The sequence below is a fragment of the Balaenoptera ricei genome, chromosome 3 (genome assembly GCF_028023285.1).
Source record: "Balaenoptera ricei isolate mBalRic1 chromosome 3, mBalRic1.hap2, whole genome shotgun sequence".
Classification (NCBI taxonomy): domain Eukaryota; kingdom Metazoa; phylum Chordata; class Mammalia; order Artiodactyla; family Balaenopteridae; genus Balaenoptera; species Balaenoptera ricei.
The window spans coordinates 63,053,450-63,071,995 of record NC_082641.1 but is presented as its reverse complement, the minus strand read 5'-3'; the positions used below and the strand labels follow the sequence as shown (position 1 = coordinate 63,071,995).

The 18,546-nt window shown below is 38.5% G+C and overlaps 1 protein-coding gene across 2 annotated transcripts in view; it reads left to right on the top strand.

Moving 5' to 3' along the window:
• The window catches only part of DMGDH (dimethylglycine dehydrogenase), a 65,804-nt gene that overhangs the window by 7,369 nt on the left and 39,889 nt on the right, over positions 1-18,546 (top strand). For both annotated transcript variants that reach the window (XM_059916631.1, XM_059916630.1), the window contains exons 4-6: positions 7,644-7,742; positions 9,196-9,360; positions 12,065-12,269. In XM_059916631.1, the coding sequence (XP_059772614.1) occupies positions 7,644-7,742; positions 9,196-9,360; positions 12,065-12,269 (469 nt within the window). The remainder of the gene's footprint in view (positions 1-7,643; positions 7,743-9,195; positions 9,361-12,064; positions 12,270-18,546) is intronic.

The following is an 18,546-nucleotide window of genomic DNA, read 5'->3' as shown; positions in this document are numbered from 1 at the left end:
GTAAGTGGTTAGTAAATGTTAGCTTTTGTACCGAAGGATAGTGGCTCGGGATCCTGAATACAGGCCTGAGACCTTTACCTACGTCCCCTCACCTGGCTTTAGTGATCCTTTTATGTTTATTGATTTATGATTTTAAGCTAGTGTTGTGAGGCAACAGCTTGGCTTCATGATGGCTTAACTATGAGGGCTGAGAACATACAACACAGCTTTCATGTTGTGTTAAATGAAACACACGACCAAGTCAATCTCGCCTATTTAATGGTATGCATAATTGTTCCAGTGCTGTATAATAATTGGGCTTACATTGAAAGCTGCTCAGGTAAATGAGGTGATTGACACTGCTTTCATACTGCCAAACCAATTATTTCTGAAGTCAGCTAAGATGGGAGAGGAAGATTTTATGACTGCAGGTGCCACTTTTGTTTGGAGGAAGAGTTGAGATAAACAACAGGGTCCTACAGTATAGCACAGGGAACTATATTCAGTATCCTGTAATAAACCATAATGGAAAAGAATATGAAAAAGAATATATATATGTATAACAGAATCATTTTGCTGTATACCAGAAGCTAACATAACATTGTAAATCAACTATACTTCAATTTAAAAAAAAGTTGGGCAGTGTTAGCTTCTGCTCAACACCCCTTTCCATCATTAGCTTTCCCCTACTGAGACAAGAGGGAACCCTGCTTTTAGGGGCCTTCTGACACCCAGAACCTGCTCACGGTAAGGGATAGAGTTGGATCTCCTGCCTCCAGCTGAGTTTCGGGGAGATTGATGCCCAGACTTAAGCCCGGTTCACCCCAGAGTTCCTGTGGTCACATAGTCAGACCACACCCACCAATTGGATGGAGACTTCTAGAAAAACGGCATCAAGCCCTACTCCTCTTCCTTCTTTCTTCTCCTGCCAGCCCCCTCACCCCTCAGTCTGGGTGGGAGGCCCAGCTACCTGGTCCTCCCTGAGTGTCTTTTCTGAGTAGGCACATTTGTCTCTTGTGTCACCAGTTCTCCCTCAGCTTGCTTCCTGCTACCTGGAGAGAGGGGTCCAGGAAGCCACTGACCCTTCTGGCTCTTCTCCCCTCCCTGAACTAGACTTTCTATGCAGATTTCCTTTTATCATGGAATAGATAGCCTGAGTTTCTCCCACAGCTCTCCTATGACTTCTTTTTAGTGGACATTCGGTCAGTCTTTCAACAAATATTTATGAAGAGCCTATATTGTGTCAGGCCAGCACTGTTCTAGGAGGTGAGGACACAGCAGTGCGCAAAACAAAGCCCCTGCCCTCATGGAGCCACATTCTGATGGGGCAGATGGAAAAAACGCAAATGATGCTCTAGAGTAATCAGCGCCAGCAGAGTCGAGCGGGGTAAAGGGATGAAGAATGATGGGGGTGGAGGAGCCTGGAGGCTACTTCGAAAAGGTGACACTTGAGCAGAGACCGGGCAGAAGTGAGGGAGCAAGGGGGCCATGAGGCTGTCCAGGTAAGAGCATGTGAGCAGAGGGAAATTTTGGCAAGTGGGAATATCCTGAGAGGGAGGGCTTACACCCTTTTAACACTTCCGGATTGTTAAGGAGGGTGTACACTTTAATATTTTAATTATTTTTTTGTTCATTTATAGTGGATTGACTTGATGTAACCTGCATTTTAGTTACTAGAATAACTAGAATAACTAGAATCCCTGAATATTACTTCTTAAACATCCCATGAATAATAATAACAATAAAGCAACATATCCTTAGCCTAAGATCTTTTAAGAAAAGTGGGCAAAGTTTTTAAGATGATGGCTTCTTCTTACAAGTCAACTGTGCAAAATAATTTCCCCTTAAGCAGAGAGATACCAGAATGAGTGGAAAAGGCATTTTTCTGCTTTGTGAACAAAGTAGTAGGCTCTGGTTCACAAAATGAGATTCATGCAGTGTGAGCTCAAGATGGACTCAGGCATCAGAAGCCAGGTTATTTGGGCCCCTACAAATAAAGGAAAAGAAAACTGGATTGCCCTAGGAAGCTGATTAGAGGATTTCTTGCAAACAAGGGGGTCTCCCACCAAAGACCATCCTGAAGAAATGCCACAGATTAGAATTTTTTTGAGGTATAATTGACATAATAGTTTCAGGTGTAGAACATAATGATTTGATATTTGTATATATTGCAAAATGATCACAATAAGTCTGGTTAACATCCATTACCACACGTAGTTACAAAATTTTTTTCTTGTGATGAGAACTTTTAAGATGTACTCTCTTAGCGACTTTCAAATATACAATACAGTATTGTTAACTGTAGTCACCATGGCATACGTTCCATCCCCAGGACTTCTTTATCTTATAACTGGAAGTTTGTGCCTTTCGACCCCCTCCACCCATTTCACCCCCCTCACCACCCCTGCCTCTAGCAACCATGAATCTGTCCTCTGTATCTCGGAGTTCCATTGTTTTGTTTGTTTGTTTGTTTTTAGATTCCGCATGTAAATGAGATCATATGGTATTTGGTATTTATAGTTCTTTGTCTTTATTTAGCATAATGCTGTCAAGTTCCATCCATGTTGTTGCAAATGACAGCATTTCCTTCTTTTTTATGGCTGAGTAATATTCCATTATATATATATATATATATATACGCCACATTTTCTTTATCCATTCATTTTTTAACACAGAGAAATTTTGGAGCAGATATGAGAATGTGGACGTTTTGGGGGGCCAGCTGAAGGGGCAGACTACAAAAATAAAGGCAGTCTCACTGAAGAATAACATGTGCTCAAGGCTAAACATTTCTGGAACATGCAGGAATCAGATGCGCTGGGGAGGAGGGCACAGCTTGCAATGTGAATATTCAAAATGGAATCACAAATCCAATAGTCTTGAGGTTTTGCTGGATTTTAACAAGACTGCTTTGTCAGCACCCAATACTACTGCTAATATAGAACGTTTCTTGTAGGATGGAAGGAAAGGGGAGAGAATGGAGCAAGAAGCAGTTTTGGCATATGGGGTCCCCAGGAAAGGCTGCCCCTGGGAATGGTGCCAAAGTGGATGTTTTGGAGGGCTGAGGACTAAAGATGCAAGATTATCCATTTGGGGTGTAGGAAAACAATGTTGGACCTTTCTATTTATTTTTATCTAAAAATATAAGAAAGACATTAAGCTTTACTAATCTTTATAAATAGCCCTCACCTTTGATGTGGGTGACATATTGTGTATGATACCAATGCTGCCTAAGGGAGAGGTTGGTGCTGTACAATGGGAGTGTCCTCATTCTTTCTTTTGTCTTCAGTCTGTCATGACATATTGCAGATCACATGCTATAGGATATCAATGTTATGATCGATTTTATAGAAACAAGGCTTTAAATAATATTATTTGTGATGAAAGGGAGAGGGAATGACCTTGAGAGTGTTGTACTACACAGGGGTTTGTTGGTTATCCCATAACAATAATCAAAAGAGTTGTAAAACTTAAAGTTTTTCTTTTACAGAAAGACAAGTGTCCCCACTTTGGTGATCTTTGTAGTCATGGAAGTGGCTGCCGGTCATTCTATGTAGTAGATACATACAAAACAATAGATGCAGTTTATTCCTTCAAAGTCAAGGTGACGCTCGCAATAAGTGAAAAATAATTTTTGGAAAATAGTCCTGTTGGAAAGAAAGCATTTTGAGAAGGGGTGTTTGGAAATGTTCGTATCATTATTAGATTTTTCTGGCCAAAATGATATGTATTGCCTAGAAAAAACTCTCATACATGCAAGAGATAAATTTAAAGTTAAGTTTAAACCCATTTAACGTTTTCCCAAATGAGGAGTTTCAGTGGGTTTGTACCCATTTTTTAAAATGTAAAATGCAATACCTCCCAATTAACTTATGACAGCTGATGGACAAGAGAACGTGAAACATTAATAGTCAAATTTCAGTAAAAACCTTTTGGTAGGTGGTGATGGGAATGGAAGAAGTGGCATCAAGATACAGAGAGTACAGCCAAGAGGGGGCACTTCTCCCACTTACATCTTTGTATCATTGACAGCTTCTTCAGCTATCACAGCCATTCAAACCATCGCAAAAGAAAACACACCAAGAAATTAGACCTTCAAATCGCTGTTTTACCAACATTAACCCAACATATATATTTTAGTAATATAAAATATTACATAGCCCTTGCTAAAATATTAATAAGCTTAATATTCAAAAGCTTTTCTACACAATAAATTTTTAAAATTCAAAAACCTTTCTGCACAATCAATAAAGCAAGAATTATTTATGATATTTAATTCATTTCCAGTTGTTTTTGTGTGTTTTATGATCTCTGCTAATATAGTAATACATATTTATATGTCATGTGGGAGTAAAGAAATACACATATTTTAGTGGGTATGCTCAAATGTTTTTATTGGGTGCAAGTGCATAGAAGCACTGGGATATGGGAAGGCTTGAGGTCAGTCATTGGGCTTTTTGAGGCTGTGGAGGCTCATGACAGAGCGGGAAGGATTATTAAAGAGAGAGAGAACATCACTAACTTTAGCATCCATGGATGATTTTTCTAACTGCATCATTCCTTTCATACTTATTGTTAGTCTGCTAGAAGGAAGAGCTTTCCACTCTCCCTACTTATTTATTTATTTATATCAACAAGAATTTGTAAATTCTTATTTTATTCAAAGGGTTATAGTTCTTAATGATTATTCTTTTTTTTAAATTGAAGTATAGTTGATTTACAACATTGTGGTAATTTCTGCTGTACAGCAAAGTGATTCAGTTATACATATTATATTCTTTTTAATATTCTTTTCCATTATGGTTTATCACAGGATATTGAATATAGTTCCCCGTGCTATACAATAGGACCTTGCTGTCTTAATGATTATTCTTGTCTGTGTTTCATCTTCCCTCTTTTATCTTCTCCACCGACTGTAATCATTTTCTTTCTTCAAATCGAAAGTAAGCCCCTGCCTGTCCTCCATGAAGCCTTCTGTGATTCTTCCAGCATCTTTTCTTCTCTTAGTTCCCTTAGTTCTTTTGTCTTTCTCTCTGTGCTCTGGCACTTAATCATATGCTCTTGATTTCATTGTTTCATGTATGAAAGTTTCATGACCCCAATCAGACTATAAAATCTTGAAGGATAAGAACAGTGTTTTTCTTCTTCTTCAAACTTCCCACTTAAAATATCCTTGCTGAAGCCCAGAAAGGAAAAGCATTGTACCGTTCTTCCACCCCATGCCGCAGGACTGGCACACAAATTAACAATAAATACCGTGCAGGACATTACATTCAAATAACTCACAACAAAAGCACAGATACGGTTGACCCCAACTTTTTTTTTTTTAATTTTTAAAATTTTATTTATTTATTTATTTATGGCTGTGTTGGGTCTTCGTTTCTGTGCGAGGGCTTTCTCTAGTTGCAGCAAGTGGGGGCCACTCTTCATCGCGGTGCGCGGGCCTCTCACTATCGCGGCCTCTCTTGTTGAGGAGCACAGGCTCCAGACGCGCAGGCTCAGTAGTTGTGGCTCACGGGCCCAGTTGCTCCGCGGCATGTGGGATCTTCCCAGACCAGGGCTTGAACCCATGTCCCCTGCATTGGCAGGCAGACTCTCAACCACTGCGCCACCAGGGAAGCCCCATGACCCCAAATTTTTAACACAGATTAAAAGACAAAAACCGGTTGATTAAAAATATAAGGAATACAAAAATTATATATATATATGTGTGATTTTATACCTGACAAAAAATTGAGCTCAGAATTTGCTTCTGACTGTCCTGGCAGCAAGGAAACTAGGGTTGTATGAATTGTTCAGTAGAAATAGTTATAGCATTTCAGGAAGAAAGACCAATTTTTCCTTGACCAGAAATTCCTAGAAGAATTTGTTCCCTAAAAAAAGGATATTGAGCTAAATGTTTTGAGTAAGAGCTTTACAAAACAAACCGATGTGACTCTTTCAGAAGAGAGATCATTAACTCATTCTATGAAAACAGCTTTCCAGGGTGGGGAAGAAGATTGATGTAGTGTAGATATTTCATTTTCGGGTGGTCTGGCTTAACCTAGGTTAAACTTAGAGGATCTTGAGGAGTGACTGGTGAACAGAACCCTAGGCCCAGGCTTGTGAATATCCATTTTCTCAACTGACACGAGATATATTGAAAACAAAATTGAGTTCTCTAGAAGATACCTGAAGGCCAGAGGTTCTCTATTATTGAACTAGAAAACTTCATATCACACTAGATACCAAGCATGTAAAGAAGGATGTGATATTTGGCTGAAAGTTAGGGAGCCTGACCCACAGTTGCCTCATTATGGGGCTGTGCTATGAGGGGACCTATGACGTTGGGCCAACATTTTTCTCAGAAAAGTAGCCAAATGCTTGAACACGTACTTGATAGGTACGGAGGATTCTGGTCCATAAAGGATCACTGATGAACTTTAATGGCGGGGTTTTTTTTTTTTTTAATTGAAGTGCAGTTGATTTACAAAGTTGTGTTAGTTTCAGGTGTACAATAAAGCGATTCAGTTATACATATATATTCTTTTTCAGATTCTTTTCTATTATAGGTTATTACAAGACATTACAAGACCTGTGCTACATAGTAGGTCCTCACTGTTTATCTATCAATATTTTATATATAGTAGTATGTCTCTGTTAATCCCAAACTCCCAATTTATCCCTCCCCCGGCTCTTTCCCCTTTGGTAACCATTAGTTTGTTTTCTATGTCTGTGAGTCTGTGTCTGTGCTGTAAATAAGTTCATTTGTATCACTTTTTTTAGATTCTGCATATAAGTGATATCAGGAGAACCAAATGCCCAACACGAAGAACTTTATAAATACTCCCAAACAGACTTTATTTTAAATAGATTGTATTCGGATGAGCTTTCCAGGATAAATTAGCTGCTGAATGGGGCCCCAGACACTTAACCGAGAGAAACTGCTTCATATCATTGCTTAGAATTCTTTGTCTGGATACTATATTGCATCCGCCAGTGTTGATAAAATGGGTTTGGCAGGTAATATTTAGATATTTTCCTGAAAGTGATGATTCAATATTTATTCAGGAAATGTTTGTGGGGTATAATCTATGTGCTCATTCATCAACTGGTTAAGCTATGACAAAGGTCTGTTCACCACTCAACAGGCTCTGATTCCTAGGAATCTTCCACTTCTTCAATTTTGGAAATTCCAAGAAAGAGAATAGGAGGGCCGCTCGATTCAAGGGAATGGTGGGGATCGGGACAAGGAAAACTTTTTGCTTGCTTGTTCATATTCCTTCTCCTTAAGGGAGCACATGCTTTGTTGGTTTGAATCCACATTGTATGCCGTCCCCCCATATTCTTCCTAATAGCGTACATTCCTAACCTAAGTGATTCCATCTAAGTCATCCCATTTCTGAATCTGCAAGCAATCCTTTCCCTAATAACTTTTAGGGACTTAACTATATATGTTTGTTGGCTGGCTCTCACATTATTTATGTGGTTCAAGTGGGTTCTTATAACTGTCACGAGCCTTATGCAGTGTGCATTCAAACTGGTGCTGATGTGTTCTCATCCCAGAGGACTGGCTGGTGCTTGTCAATTTCTTGCCAGTAGTAAATTACTTCCTAACAGATAAACTATCAGCATTTTGAGAATGTTAATTTTTTTCGGTATTTCCTTTCCTCCCCACTTTTAAGGCAGGTTTAACAACTTACTTTCATCCTGGAATAAACTTAAAGAAAATACATTATGATAGCATCAAACTTTATGAGAAACTGGAAGAAGAAACCGGACAGGTAAATACATTTAGCTTGAAATTGTCTTTTAGGTCAGTTTCTTAGAGATACATAAGATTACTGAAGGATTTTGATATCATCATGTATCGCTGTGTGTAGTGACAGCCATGGCATGTGAAATGTGGTAGAAGATTCTGATGAGAGTTTAAGATGAGAACCTCTAGAGCTTGCTTTTCAATCAATTTAATTTCTTTAAGTGTATTACCCATGTAATTATCTGCTCCTGATTTTTTAAATGAGAAAAGAATAAAAAGCAGCTTTCAAAAATATCTTTAGTCAGCTGCTATATCTAGAAACTAAGATATCACAGCCTTTCTGCACTGGATTGCAAAGGATCTGACAACTGTACATGCCAGATTGTCACATGCCTTTGAAAAGTACTTCAGTAAAAGCCCCTCACTTTTATTTTTATCTCTTCTCATTTGTATTAGTACATTCAAAGTAAAGTGGCAGGCAGAGTATCCACAGACTAAGACTGAAGTCTACTTAAAATTTTCATGCTATTTCCCTTGCCTAAAACCATCACATGGCTCCCCACAGTCTACAGGACAAAAGCCAAAGAAGAAGAAGGGCCTTCATTAGCTAAGCCCTGCCTGCCTTTCCAAGGTTTTCTCTTGCCACTCTTTGCTATGCTCAGATGCTTCAGCTATTCTTAATTACCTACAGTTCTAGAATGAGCTGGGCTGTCTGCCTGAGACAGCATTCCCTCTGGTCCCCATTTCAGCATTCACCTTCCACCCTTTCCCGGGGGGCGTCTCCTTTGAGAAGACATCCTTGACTTTGTTCACCCAGCAGTCAGGCGGAGCTGAGGGCATATCTCTTGGTTCTAAGAACATGTGTGCACATACCTCTTATAATACGAATCCCTCTCAATTGTGATTGTTGCTTTACTGATTGGTCTTCCCTACAGATTCCAAGCAACCTGAAGATAATGACTGCATCTTTGATCACTGTCACCCAGGGCCTTGTTGAGTGCTTGGCCAACTAAAGGACTTCAATAAATGCCAGATGAATGTTTATTTCAATTCACACTTAATCTCCTCACTGCAACATTCCGATTCTTCATGTTCCCTCTTCAAATCCTTTGTCTTTCTTTTTTTCACATAATTTTCTTCCACTCTGTACATGAGCACTATCTCATGTTGTAATTATGCATTTAGCTGTCCATCTTCACCTATAGACTGTCAGCTCCATCCAGGCAGGATCTTCATCTCTTGTTCACAACAGCATCTCTGGGGCTTAGCATAGTGCCTGGCACAGAGGAGACACTTAGTAAATATTTGCAAAATGAACATCTTTTCATATGATGTAAATATGGTATATAGCTATCACTTTCACTGCATAGTGAATCTCTTTTTTTACACACCTTCATTTTCATTGTGCTGGAGAAGAACCATGTTTGAGTGCCAAATAATGATTTATTTATGAGTTTTTACTGGCATTATTGTCACAGGTGGTGGGATTCCATCAGCCAGGTAGTATCAGAATTGCTACAACTCCTGTAAGGGTAGATGAATTTAAATATCAAATGACTCGGACTGGCTGGCATGCAACGGAACAGTATATTATTGAACCTGAAAAAATACAAGAGATGTTTCCTTTACTCAACATGAATAAGGTATTTATCCTAAGGGCATTTTTTTTTTACCATTTGTTGATTTTAATTAAGATCAGAAAATGTTATTTTAGAAACTTAATTAGAAAAACTTTGTGCACACATTTTGAATGTCAAAATCAGATGATTAATGCCGGAATTTGGGTAAATTATAAGATGGGCTATTATGTTTGCTAAATACAGTAAAGGTAATGAAAAATCTTATTAGCTTTCTACCTATTACAACTGAGGAAACATTTTCAATACCTCTCTATTACTGTGTCCCCCAGATCTGGAGGTTTCTATAATAAACCTTCTGTTTGAGAAATGCAGAGAAGACAATAACCAGGTGTGACAAATGTGTGTATAGAAAGACTGTGTTACTGACATTTTTTTTTACAAAATCAAAGGTAAAAGTACATGTTATAGTGCTACACAGATATCACCTAACTCATAGCTGTACTACCCTGACAGGTATTGATCTAACCAAATTTAGCTGAGAAGATCCACTTGGGAATTTAGTTTTTTTGCTGGGTGATAATCCCATTTGAATAATAATAACAATGACTAATACTGCACTACCTAACACTACAGCACATACTTAATGTACTAGGTATTATGCAAAGCCATTTACATGTATAATCTCATTTACTCTTCACAATAATAATAGAAGGTATAGATTATTACCAAACAGGAAATTGCAGCTTAGATAGTTTACATAGTGAGCCCGAGCCCATCCAGCTAGAAAGAGCTGGAGGAGATTTGAACCCAGGCTCTCTGACTCCTCTGTACATATGCTACCTAAGGGTACAAGGTGGAGCTGTTCAGGGAAGCAGAGGTTTGTGTTTCTCCCCAGTGTAGTATCTCTGACGCCTAAGGGTTCATAGCGTTGCTCTGGGAGCTGGGTTGTTAGCCCCTGTGAGTCTTGACAGGTTGCTGGCACTCCCTTTTCAGTAGTTTTGTGTGATGCCAATGTGGTGGCAGATTGGTGTTGCATTGCATTGTCTGCGTTAAAGTTCTGCCACCACTGCCAGGAAGGATATTCTTATATCTGTTTATATGTCAATCTTGAGATGCTCTGCTGGAAGTTCTCACCATCACAGATTTTTCTCAAGGACATTGGGCAATGGAAATATGTGGGAAGAGTATTCTCTGGCTGTGGGCCGGGTGCCAAATCAAATAGATCTAGGGTCACTACATAAGGACATATCCATTATAAAACACCAAAGTGACGTTTAGAAGTCTACAGTAATACAAATTCCATTAAAACCAAAAGTCTCTTGCACTAAACCTATAACAAGAGATTGGATTAGTAATCCAAAACTTCCCACAAAGAAAAGCTGGGGCCCAGATGGTTTCGCTGGTGAATTCTACCAGACATTTAAAGAAGAATTACTACAATTCTTCACAAACTCTTCGAAAAATAGAAGAGAATTGAACACTTCCCAACTTATTCTGTGAGGCTAGAATGTATTGCTGTGATACCAAAACTAGACAAAGACATCACAAGAAAAGAAAGACCTGTATCTCTTATGAATATTGATGCAAAAGTCCTCAACAAAATACTAGCAAACTGAATTCAGCGACATATAATAAGGATTTTTTTAGCATAACCAAGTGGAATTTATCCTGGCTATGCAGGGTTAGTTTAACATCTAAAAATCAATCAATGCAATATTGCATGAATAGAATGAAGGACAAAAATACATCATCATCTCAATAGATGCAGAAAAAAAATTGACAAAAGCCTCTTGACCATACTTGGTGCTTAACAGATTTTTGTTGAATGGGTGAGAACTAACTGTACTATTTCAGTGCTCCCTCCTTGTTTCATCTGAGTTTTATTCTTCTTTGTTTCCCCCACAGTACCTCAAGCCCTAGCACAAAGTAGGTATTTAAGAACTAGTTGTTGATGACTGAATCAAGTATACATTTTCCTGACACCAGATATATATTTAACATGTGAATTTATTAACAGTATTAAACAATTAAATATAAATAATTAATCAATTAGTATTAGATTTGACTGCAAATGTTAGAAACCAAAATAATAATGCTTAAACAAGATAGACGTTTATTTCTCTTTCATTTTGGCAGTCCAGGGCTGAATGGTGGCTCTTATCCATGAAGACTTCAGGAATCCAGTCGCCTTCTGGATCATTGCTTTGTCATTCCTAGGATGTGACTTCTTTGTTCTCACTCCAAGATGGCAGCTAGAGCACCAGCCATCATGTCTGCATTCCAGACAGCAGAATGGAGGAAGGGACAAAGAAGGGACAAAGGGCATATGCCAGTTGTCTCCTTAAAATGGTTCATGTGACCATGACACTTTCATTTGACACTTTCATTTGCATTTCATTGACCAGAATTTAGTGATAGTTTTAGCTACCATCTGGAACTAGTAGCTGCCAACTATTGGAAACTCTTTGTTCTTAGTGGTTATGTGTCTAAATAAACATTTGGTTTCCATTGCTTTGTGGGGAAGGGGAGAATAAATGTTAGAGACAATTGCAAGCCTCTGTCAAATAGCCTGTCTACTTAACTCTCAATGTGAGTCCTGCCTAGCTCTGAGCTTGGACATAGGAAAAAAAAAAGTGGAGACTGATCAATCTGATGCCATGATGCATTTTTCAAGTCCAGTTTTGCTAAACATTTGCTGGCAGGATACAGTTACACTAAGTGAGTATATGTATTCATTTGAATATTGACTCTTTTGTGATCGATTTAGATTTTAGCTGGACTGTATAATCCTGGAGATGGTCACATTGATCCTTACTCTCTAACTATGGCCCTGGCTGCTGGGGCTAGGAAATATGGTGCCCTTTTAAAATATCCTGCACCGGTGACTTCTCTGAAACCCAAGTCAGATGGAACATGGGATGTTGAAACACCACAGGGATCTATGAGAGCAAATAGAATTGTGAATGCTGCAGGTAAGCGTCATTTAAAAAAAAAAAAATACTGTTTTTTTTTTTCAAGTGGCAAAGAAAGAAGATATTTAGTCATAACGTAATGTTTTATACCATGAACATTGTTATGAAACACCGTGGTACTCCCATGGCGAACATTTTGTCTGTTTCTGAGCTACAAAGCTCTCCCTCCATCACCTTGCTCTTGTTGTGTGAGATACAACTCTGTCCTTGGTTATCCATAGCGAGTTGGTTTTCTTCTCCATGCTCCATTTTATTCTGCTCCGGAAAATGTTTTGCCAAATTATGCTTCTTTTTCCTTCCTGTGTTCACACTTTCTTTATAATAATAGCCAAATTCTAATGTTCAAATTCACGAGCATCCTCTTTGCTCTCAGTTTGCTTTTTAGAGCAGAGTTGATTATTTATGTTCTTTCTCATCTATTATGATTACTTTACTCTGTTCAAAAAACTTTTAACCCTTTTCCTTTCAGCACATTATTAAATATATTTCATAATCTTTAGGTTGCTCTGTTACAATTTAGACTCAGAGTAATGAAGCCAAAAGGGATATTTGAGATAATCTAACAACTCACTCATTTTCCATTTGTGGAGACCAAGGTCCAAGAAGGATATACTAATTGGCAAAGTGACAGTTATGTCAGAGCCAGGACTTGAACCTGGGTCTTTTGATTCTTGAATTAACATACTTTCTATCAGGTTCTTTGCCTATGAAGTAATTTTCAAATATCACACATAAAAATAAATCCTCGTGCGAATGAAACTGCTTGTGCAATCTAAACTGGGCTAATAATTTATATTTATCTATAGTTCATAATGGTTAATTTAAAACCTAAAATAAACATGAGGCAGCTACTGATTTTCTCATGTTCTGCTCTTTGAGTCATTGCTTAAATTTACAAAATGAAAACAATCTTTATTATTTATCAGATCAGATGATACGCCATGAGGACATGCCAGAAACTAATAACCTTAGGATTCTTTCCTCTAAATCGTAACTTCTGATTGATGTTATTTTTTAACAAACCATTTTTAGTGGCCCTGGAAAAAGTCATGTCTTCAGTATTTAAGAGTTTAAGTTAGTATTTCTGAATCTTTCTAACCCATACCCCCCATTTGAAAAGCATAAAATCTCATTCATTCTTTAACATCATTTGAAATTCCAAATAATGTAAAACGACTTACCTAATAAATAAGAGCAAAGGCATAAAACTTTGCTTTGTTTTTGAATTTCACTTGCCCCGCCCCCAAGGAAATCCCCATCAGGCAACCCCCCCATCCCCCACTCTCCTTGGGTACATCTGGTCTAAATTCTGCTAGAAGATCTAAGGCAATGAAATCATTCATCCTTTTTTTTTACAAGTAGCAAAAATTCTTTGTAATCTTGCAACTTTCTTATGGTCTCATGAATTCAGCCTCTAAAAACATTTGACTGTTTTCATAGTGATAGCAAATACTAAATAAACATGCTCTGACTTCATATCCAGCACCTGTGTCAGACATTGCTAATTGATCACTGCACTCATTTCAGAGAGACTTGGACAAACCCCACGATTTTCCTTAACACAGTGCTTCAGGCGGCCACACACTCCCAACTGATATTTTGACAAATAACATAGAAGACCTTAATTTAACACATTTATCTATTGTTTTCCTAAAATGGATAAATATTTATTTGCACGATTCATTGCCATTGTAATATTTTGTTTTCTAAAGCACAATCTGTGAAGAATAAGGAATCTCTGAAGAGAAAGAATAATTTCCAAAGAGGTCTGACCTAAGCCCAGGACATTGGTTACCAGATGAAATATTCTGTGCAGCTGTGCAATCTTGTGGGGTGATCAGGGCAGAGGAGGACAATGGCAGGAGGTCCTGGAGAACAGTTTTTCTGGTGCTGCCCTCAGAAAACAAATCCCAGACCAGCACCAGAAAAACTGTTCTTCAGGACGTCCTTCTTCATTATTTGCTCCTGATGCCTTTAACTCAGCCACGTCTGAGTTCCATCCTCAGGTCTTGGTAACTCCAGGCAGCTCCTTGTTCACAGTTGTATGAAGAACTATACGGTCTCAATTCTCAGCTCTTTACATCATTCAGATCACATCTCTGGCCCATATCTTTTTTTTCCTTTTTCTTCTCCATCTCTTCTCTTCCACTGGGCAAAAGTTATTGGAGACAGTCTAACTGATCACATATAAATAGTCCGTGGAAGGTGTGGAGGGGTGTGTGTTTAGTTATTTATGTCTGTTTTCAAAAAAAACTTTATTTAAAGTATAGACGTTCCCCAAAAAGTAAACCTCAGTAATTGGGGGTGAAGTTTTGGATATGCCCCTTTCTAGACTTTAAAGCTAACAAAGATTAATTTTACGAATAAAAGCAACCATCTGCAGAAGGCATTGTGCTAACAGGATTTAGAATGTGTGTCTGATGGAATGTTTCCCAGAGTTACTCAGTGAGTCCAGGATGTCTCATAAATTCAGATGAGGCCCTCAGGCAGCTCTGAAACCTAATTAAAGTAACCAGCATATAGACTTGGAAATACAACCAAAACGTAAATGATGTAAAGGCCACTCTTATCTACTCAATTGTACCATAACCTGCTAAAAGTTTCTTTACATGGGGTCATAACAGAAGGCTGCTGGATCTTCAGGATATCCATGGAAAGGGAAGTCTAAAAGCAGAAATTTGTCAGTTTGCTGCTGTGTCTCCAGCACTGTCCAGGGCAGTGGGGCTATCTCGACCAGAGACACATTATTGCCAACTGTGTGACTTGGGCAAATTACTCATTTGTAAAATGGAGATAATAATTGCCATCTGAACAAGTTATTCTGATCCGTAAATGATGTAAAGTACCCAGAAAAGTCCTACCACATAGAAAGCACTAAACAAATTAAGTATAATAATGATCATTTTTATGATTATTATAATTATTTCCTTGAAAGTCTATGCCCTGGTCTGGAAAACACTAGCGTCAAGTGTCACAGCTTCTTGGTACCAGCCTTAAGATTCCCCAGATCCTTTCACTTGCTCTGTAGTCATCCAGCATCCATTCTGCTGGTAAACTGACTTCCCAAAGAGCTTGGTTCTCAACCTAGGTGCGTAAGAGTCACCGTGGGAAGTTTCCCAGGTGGTCTGGCGGGGAAGCTGTATTTTTTTTTTTTTTAAATTTTTATTTATTTATTTTTGGCTGTGTTGGGTCTTCGTTTCTGTGCGAGGGCTTTCTCTAGTTGCGGCAAGCGGGGGCCACTCTTCATCGCGGTGCACGGGCCTCTCACTATCGCGGCCTCTCTTGTTGCGGAGCACAGGCTCCAGACACGCAGGCTCAGTAGTTGTGGCTCACGGGCCTAGTTGCTCCGCGGCATGTGGGATCCTCCCAGACCAGGGCTCGAACCCGTGTCCTCTGCATTGGCAGGCAGATTCTCAACCACTGCGCCACCAGGGAAGCCCAGGGAAGCTGTATTTTAAACAAGTACTCCAGGTACTGTACTGTCTGTACCAGATAGTCTGTAAAATATCTTTTGAGAAACACTGCTATATCAGTGTTCCTACAGAAGAGGGAATGTAGAAACCTTATTCTTGAGCAAGCAGAGCTGAGGAACAGTTTCTGACCCTGCTGACCTCTTGGTATGCAATAGGCTAACTTGCCTTCAGTACTGCTTTAAACACAGCTTCACTCTACCTTGGGTCAAACCTGAGCCCCAGAGGCAGCTCGAAGGCAAGGACAGGAGCTATTCACTGTGATGCAAGCTTCTTCTTTGCACGGTGAGGAATGTTTCTCTTGACCTTGTTTACAGTTGACTCATTAAGCCTGAGATAACTTTGTAAACTTTACTTAAGAATTTTCCTAATATGGTAAATTAGAAATGTGATTGGGTCATGCCAAGATGAAGCCCAGTGTTCAGCCAAAAAAGAATTGCTTAATTTTACCAATACTTTGCATCAGAGAATGTCACTGTATAAACATCATTGTCACTGTATAAACCATCTAGTAGAAGTAAACCTGTCCACCAACCTGTACTGTTCATTTTAACTCCATTTCTGTCAGTCACTGCATTTTTAAAAATTGGAAGCCATTTCTAATGATCACTTTTTTATTGACTCTTCTCTTCAGTGTTTTTTCAGGTGATAATGGTAGATTATAGAGGATTCCTCCACATTTGTTTCTCTTCCCTTTGAACTTGCTGGGTGGGTGATCTAGCAAGGGTTGAAGTGTAATCCTGGCAAGTTTTATGTTAACTTGATTGACATATAGAGGAAGAGAATGCCAACAGACACCACCACATAGGGAAAAACAGTGTCGAGCTTGCTATGGGGTTTGGAGTAACATAGTTATATGATATTTATGCATACACTTCCACTTTATTTTAATGATGAAGTATATTAATAAACAAGCAATTAGATTCAGAAATTTATAAATATATTTGAATAGGACAGGATTTATTTTCTTCAATTTATGTTTTTAATTGAAGCAAGTATATTAACCACTGCAGTAGTTTGAATTGCTAGGCTAAATATTTTGGCTTTTTATATTTTAAAACTGCTCCAGTGCATATAACTAGAATATGTGGCTTTACTATATTATCCTACAAAGTCCTGACATTGGTAATTCACATCTTCCTAGGCAAGAATAAATTAAGTCATTAAATTATTCAAAGACCAGCAAACAGCTCTAATGTCCATAGGTAAGATTTTTGGTTTGCAAATGGACACCCATTTCTGGGGCTGTTATCCAAGTGTGACCAACTTAGCCGTTAGGCCAAAACAAAACAACAGAATGCAAGAGTGATGTTTAGATGCCATGTAAGAGTACAGTAGTCAGGTTTCCTAGACTCATAATTGATGATTTGTGTCTAGCTCTGAACTTCATAATGACAGAGACTTCAGAACTCCTTATTAGATTGCCAAAAGAAGGAGAAACAGAAATGGTTAAAAATTTAGAGAATGCAGCCTCTAAAGAAATAACTTTAGGAAGATTCCCTAATCATTTGAATGATTATTCAAAATTATTATGAAACAAACAAACAAGCAAATAGAACCCTCCTTCCCCCCAATAATTTATTGATGGGTCAGGTGACCCTGCATCCCTGCCAACTAATCATTTTTATCATTTTAGATTGTCAAATACCTTTAGACAAGTGAAGGAGTCTTGGATTTTTAATATAGTCTTTCTGTAGCAAGAAAAACCAATAAGATGTGACCACCATTTCAGGGTCTCCCAGTGTGACCTTGGGCGTGTCTCTTTATCGTTCTGGACTTTAGCTCCACATCTGTAGCCTGAAGAGTCACCTAGGGGGAGAATCAAGGGTCTTTCAGTCACAAATTATCTGGTTCCACCTTTTGCAAAGGAAAAAAAATAATATTCATTTCCCCCAAGAAGACAGTCCCCTTGTACAATGAAGGGAGAAACATAGGTTGTGTGAATTCCCACTTATCTATGAGCTCTCTCCTCTTTGCTGTGGCACCTCCTCCCCCCTGCTCTGGACACCAGGTGCCTTCATGCCTTTGCAAGAAAGGATCTTCCAAACATATTCAAACTAAACTTTTAAAAGAAGAGAAAACTTAAAAGGCTATCTCTCCCAAAGTGTATACATTTTCAAATTTTAAGTTAACAGAACAATTCTGTGTTTGTGGAACTTTAGGCTTCAACAATTTGGGGAGAGGAGGGTCTGGGGGATAGAGGACTGACTAGCAGGGCTTTATTATGCATGATTATTATGTTGATCACATCGACCCGGGGCCTCTTCCATTGCCTGACTGTCCCTGCTCTATAAGTAAGGTCAGTCCATTACTGTCTTTCTTATCAACATTTGTACATTCTATATATTTGGATTGTGTTTTTTTGCACACCTTTGCTTATGGGCAAAATTGTTTTTCAGGAATGGAGTTCCCTTAGATTCTTCAAAACTCTGGGGTAGTGTAAAATATTGTCTTCTCTTCTCCCGTTCAATTTTGCAATGACAAAAAATGTAAAGTTTTTATGGACATTCTTTTTTTTAAAATTTAGTTTAGTGAAGTATAGTTGATTTAGAATGTTGTGCTAATTTCTGCTGTACAGCAAAGTGATTCAGATATATATTATACATTCTTTTCCATATTCTTTTCCATTATGGTTTATCACAGGATATTGAATATAGTTCCCTGTGCTATACAGTAGGACCTTGTTGTTTATCCATTCTGTATATAATAGTTTGCATCTGCTAACCCCAAACTCCCAGGACATCCCTCCCCCACCCCACCCTTGGCAACCACAAGTCTGTTCTCTATGCCTGTGAGTCTGTTTCTGT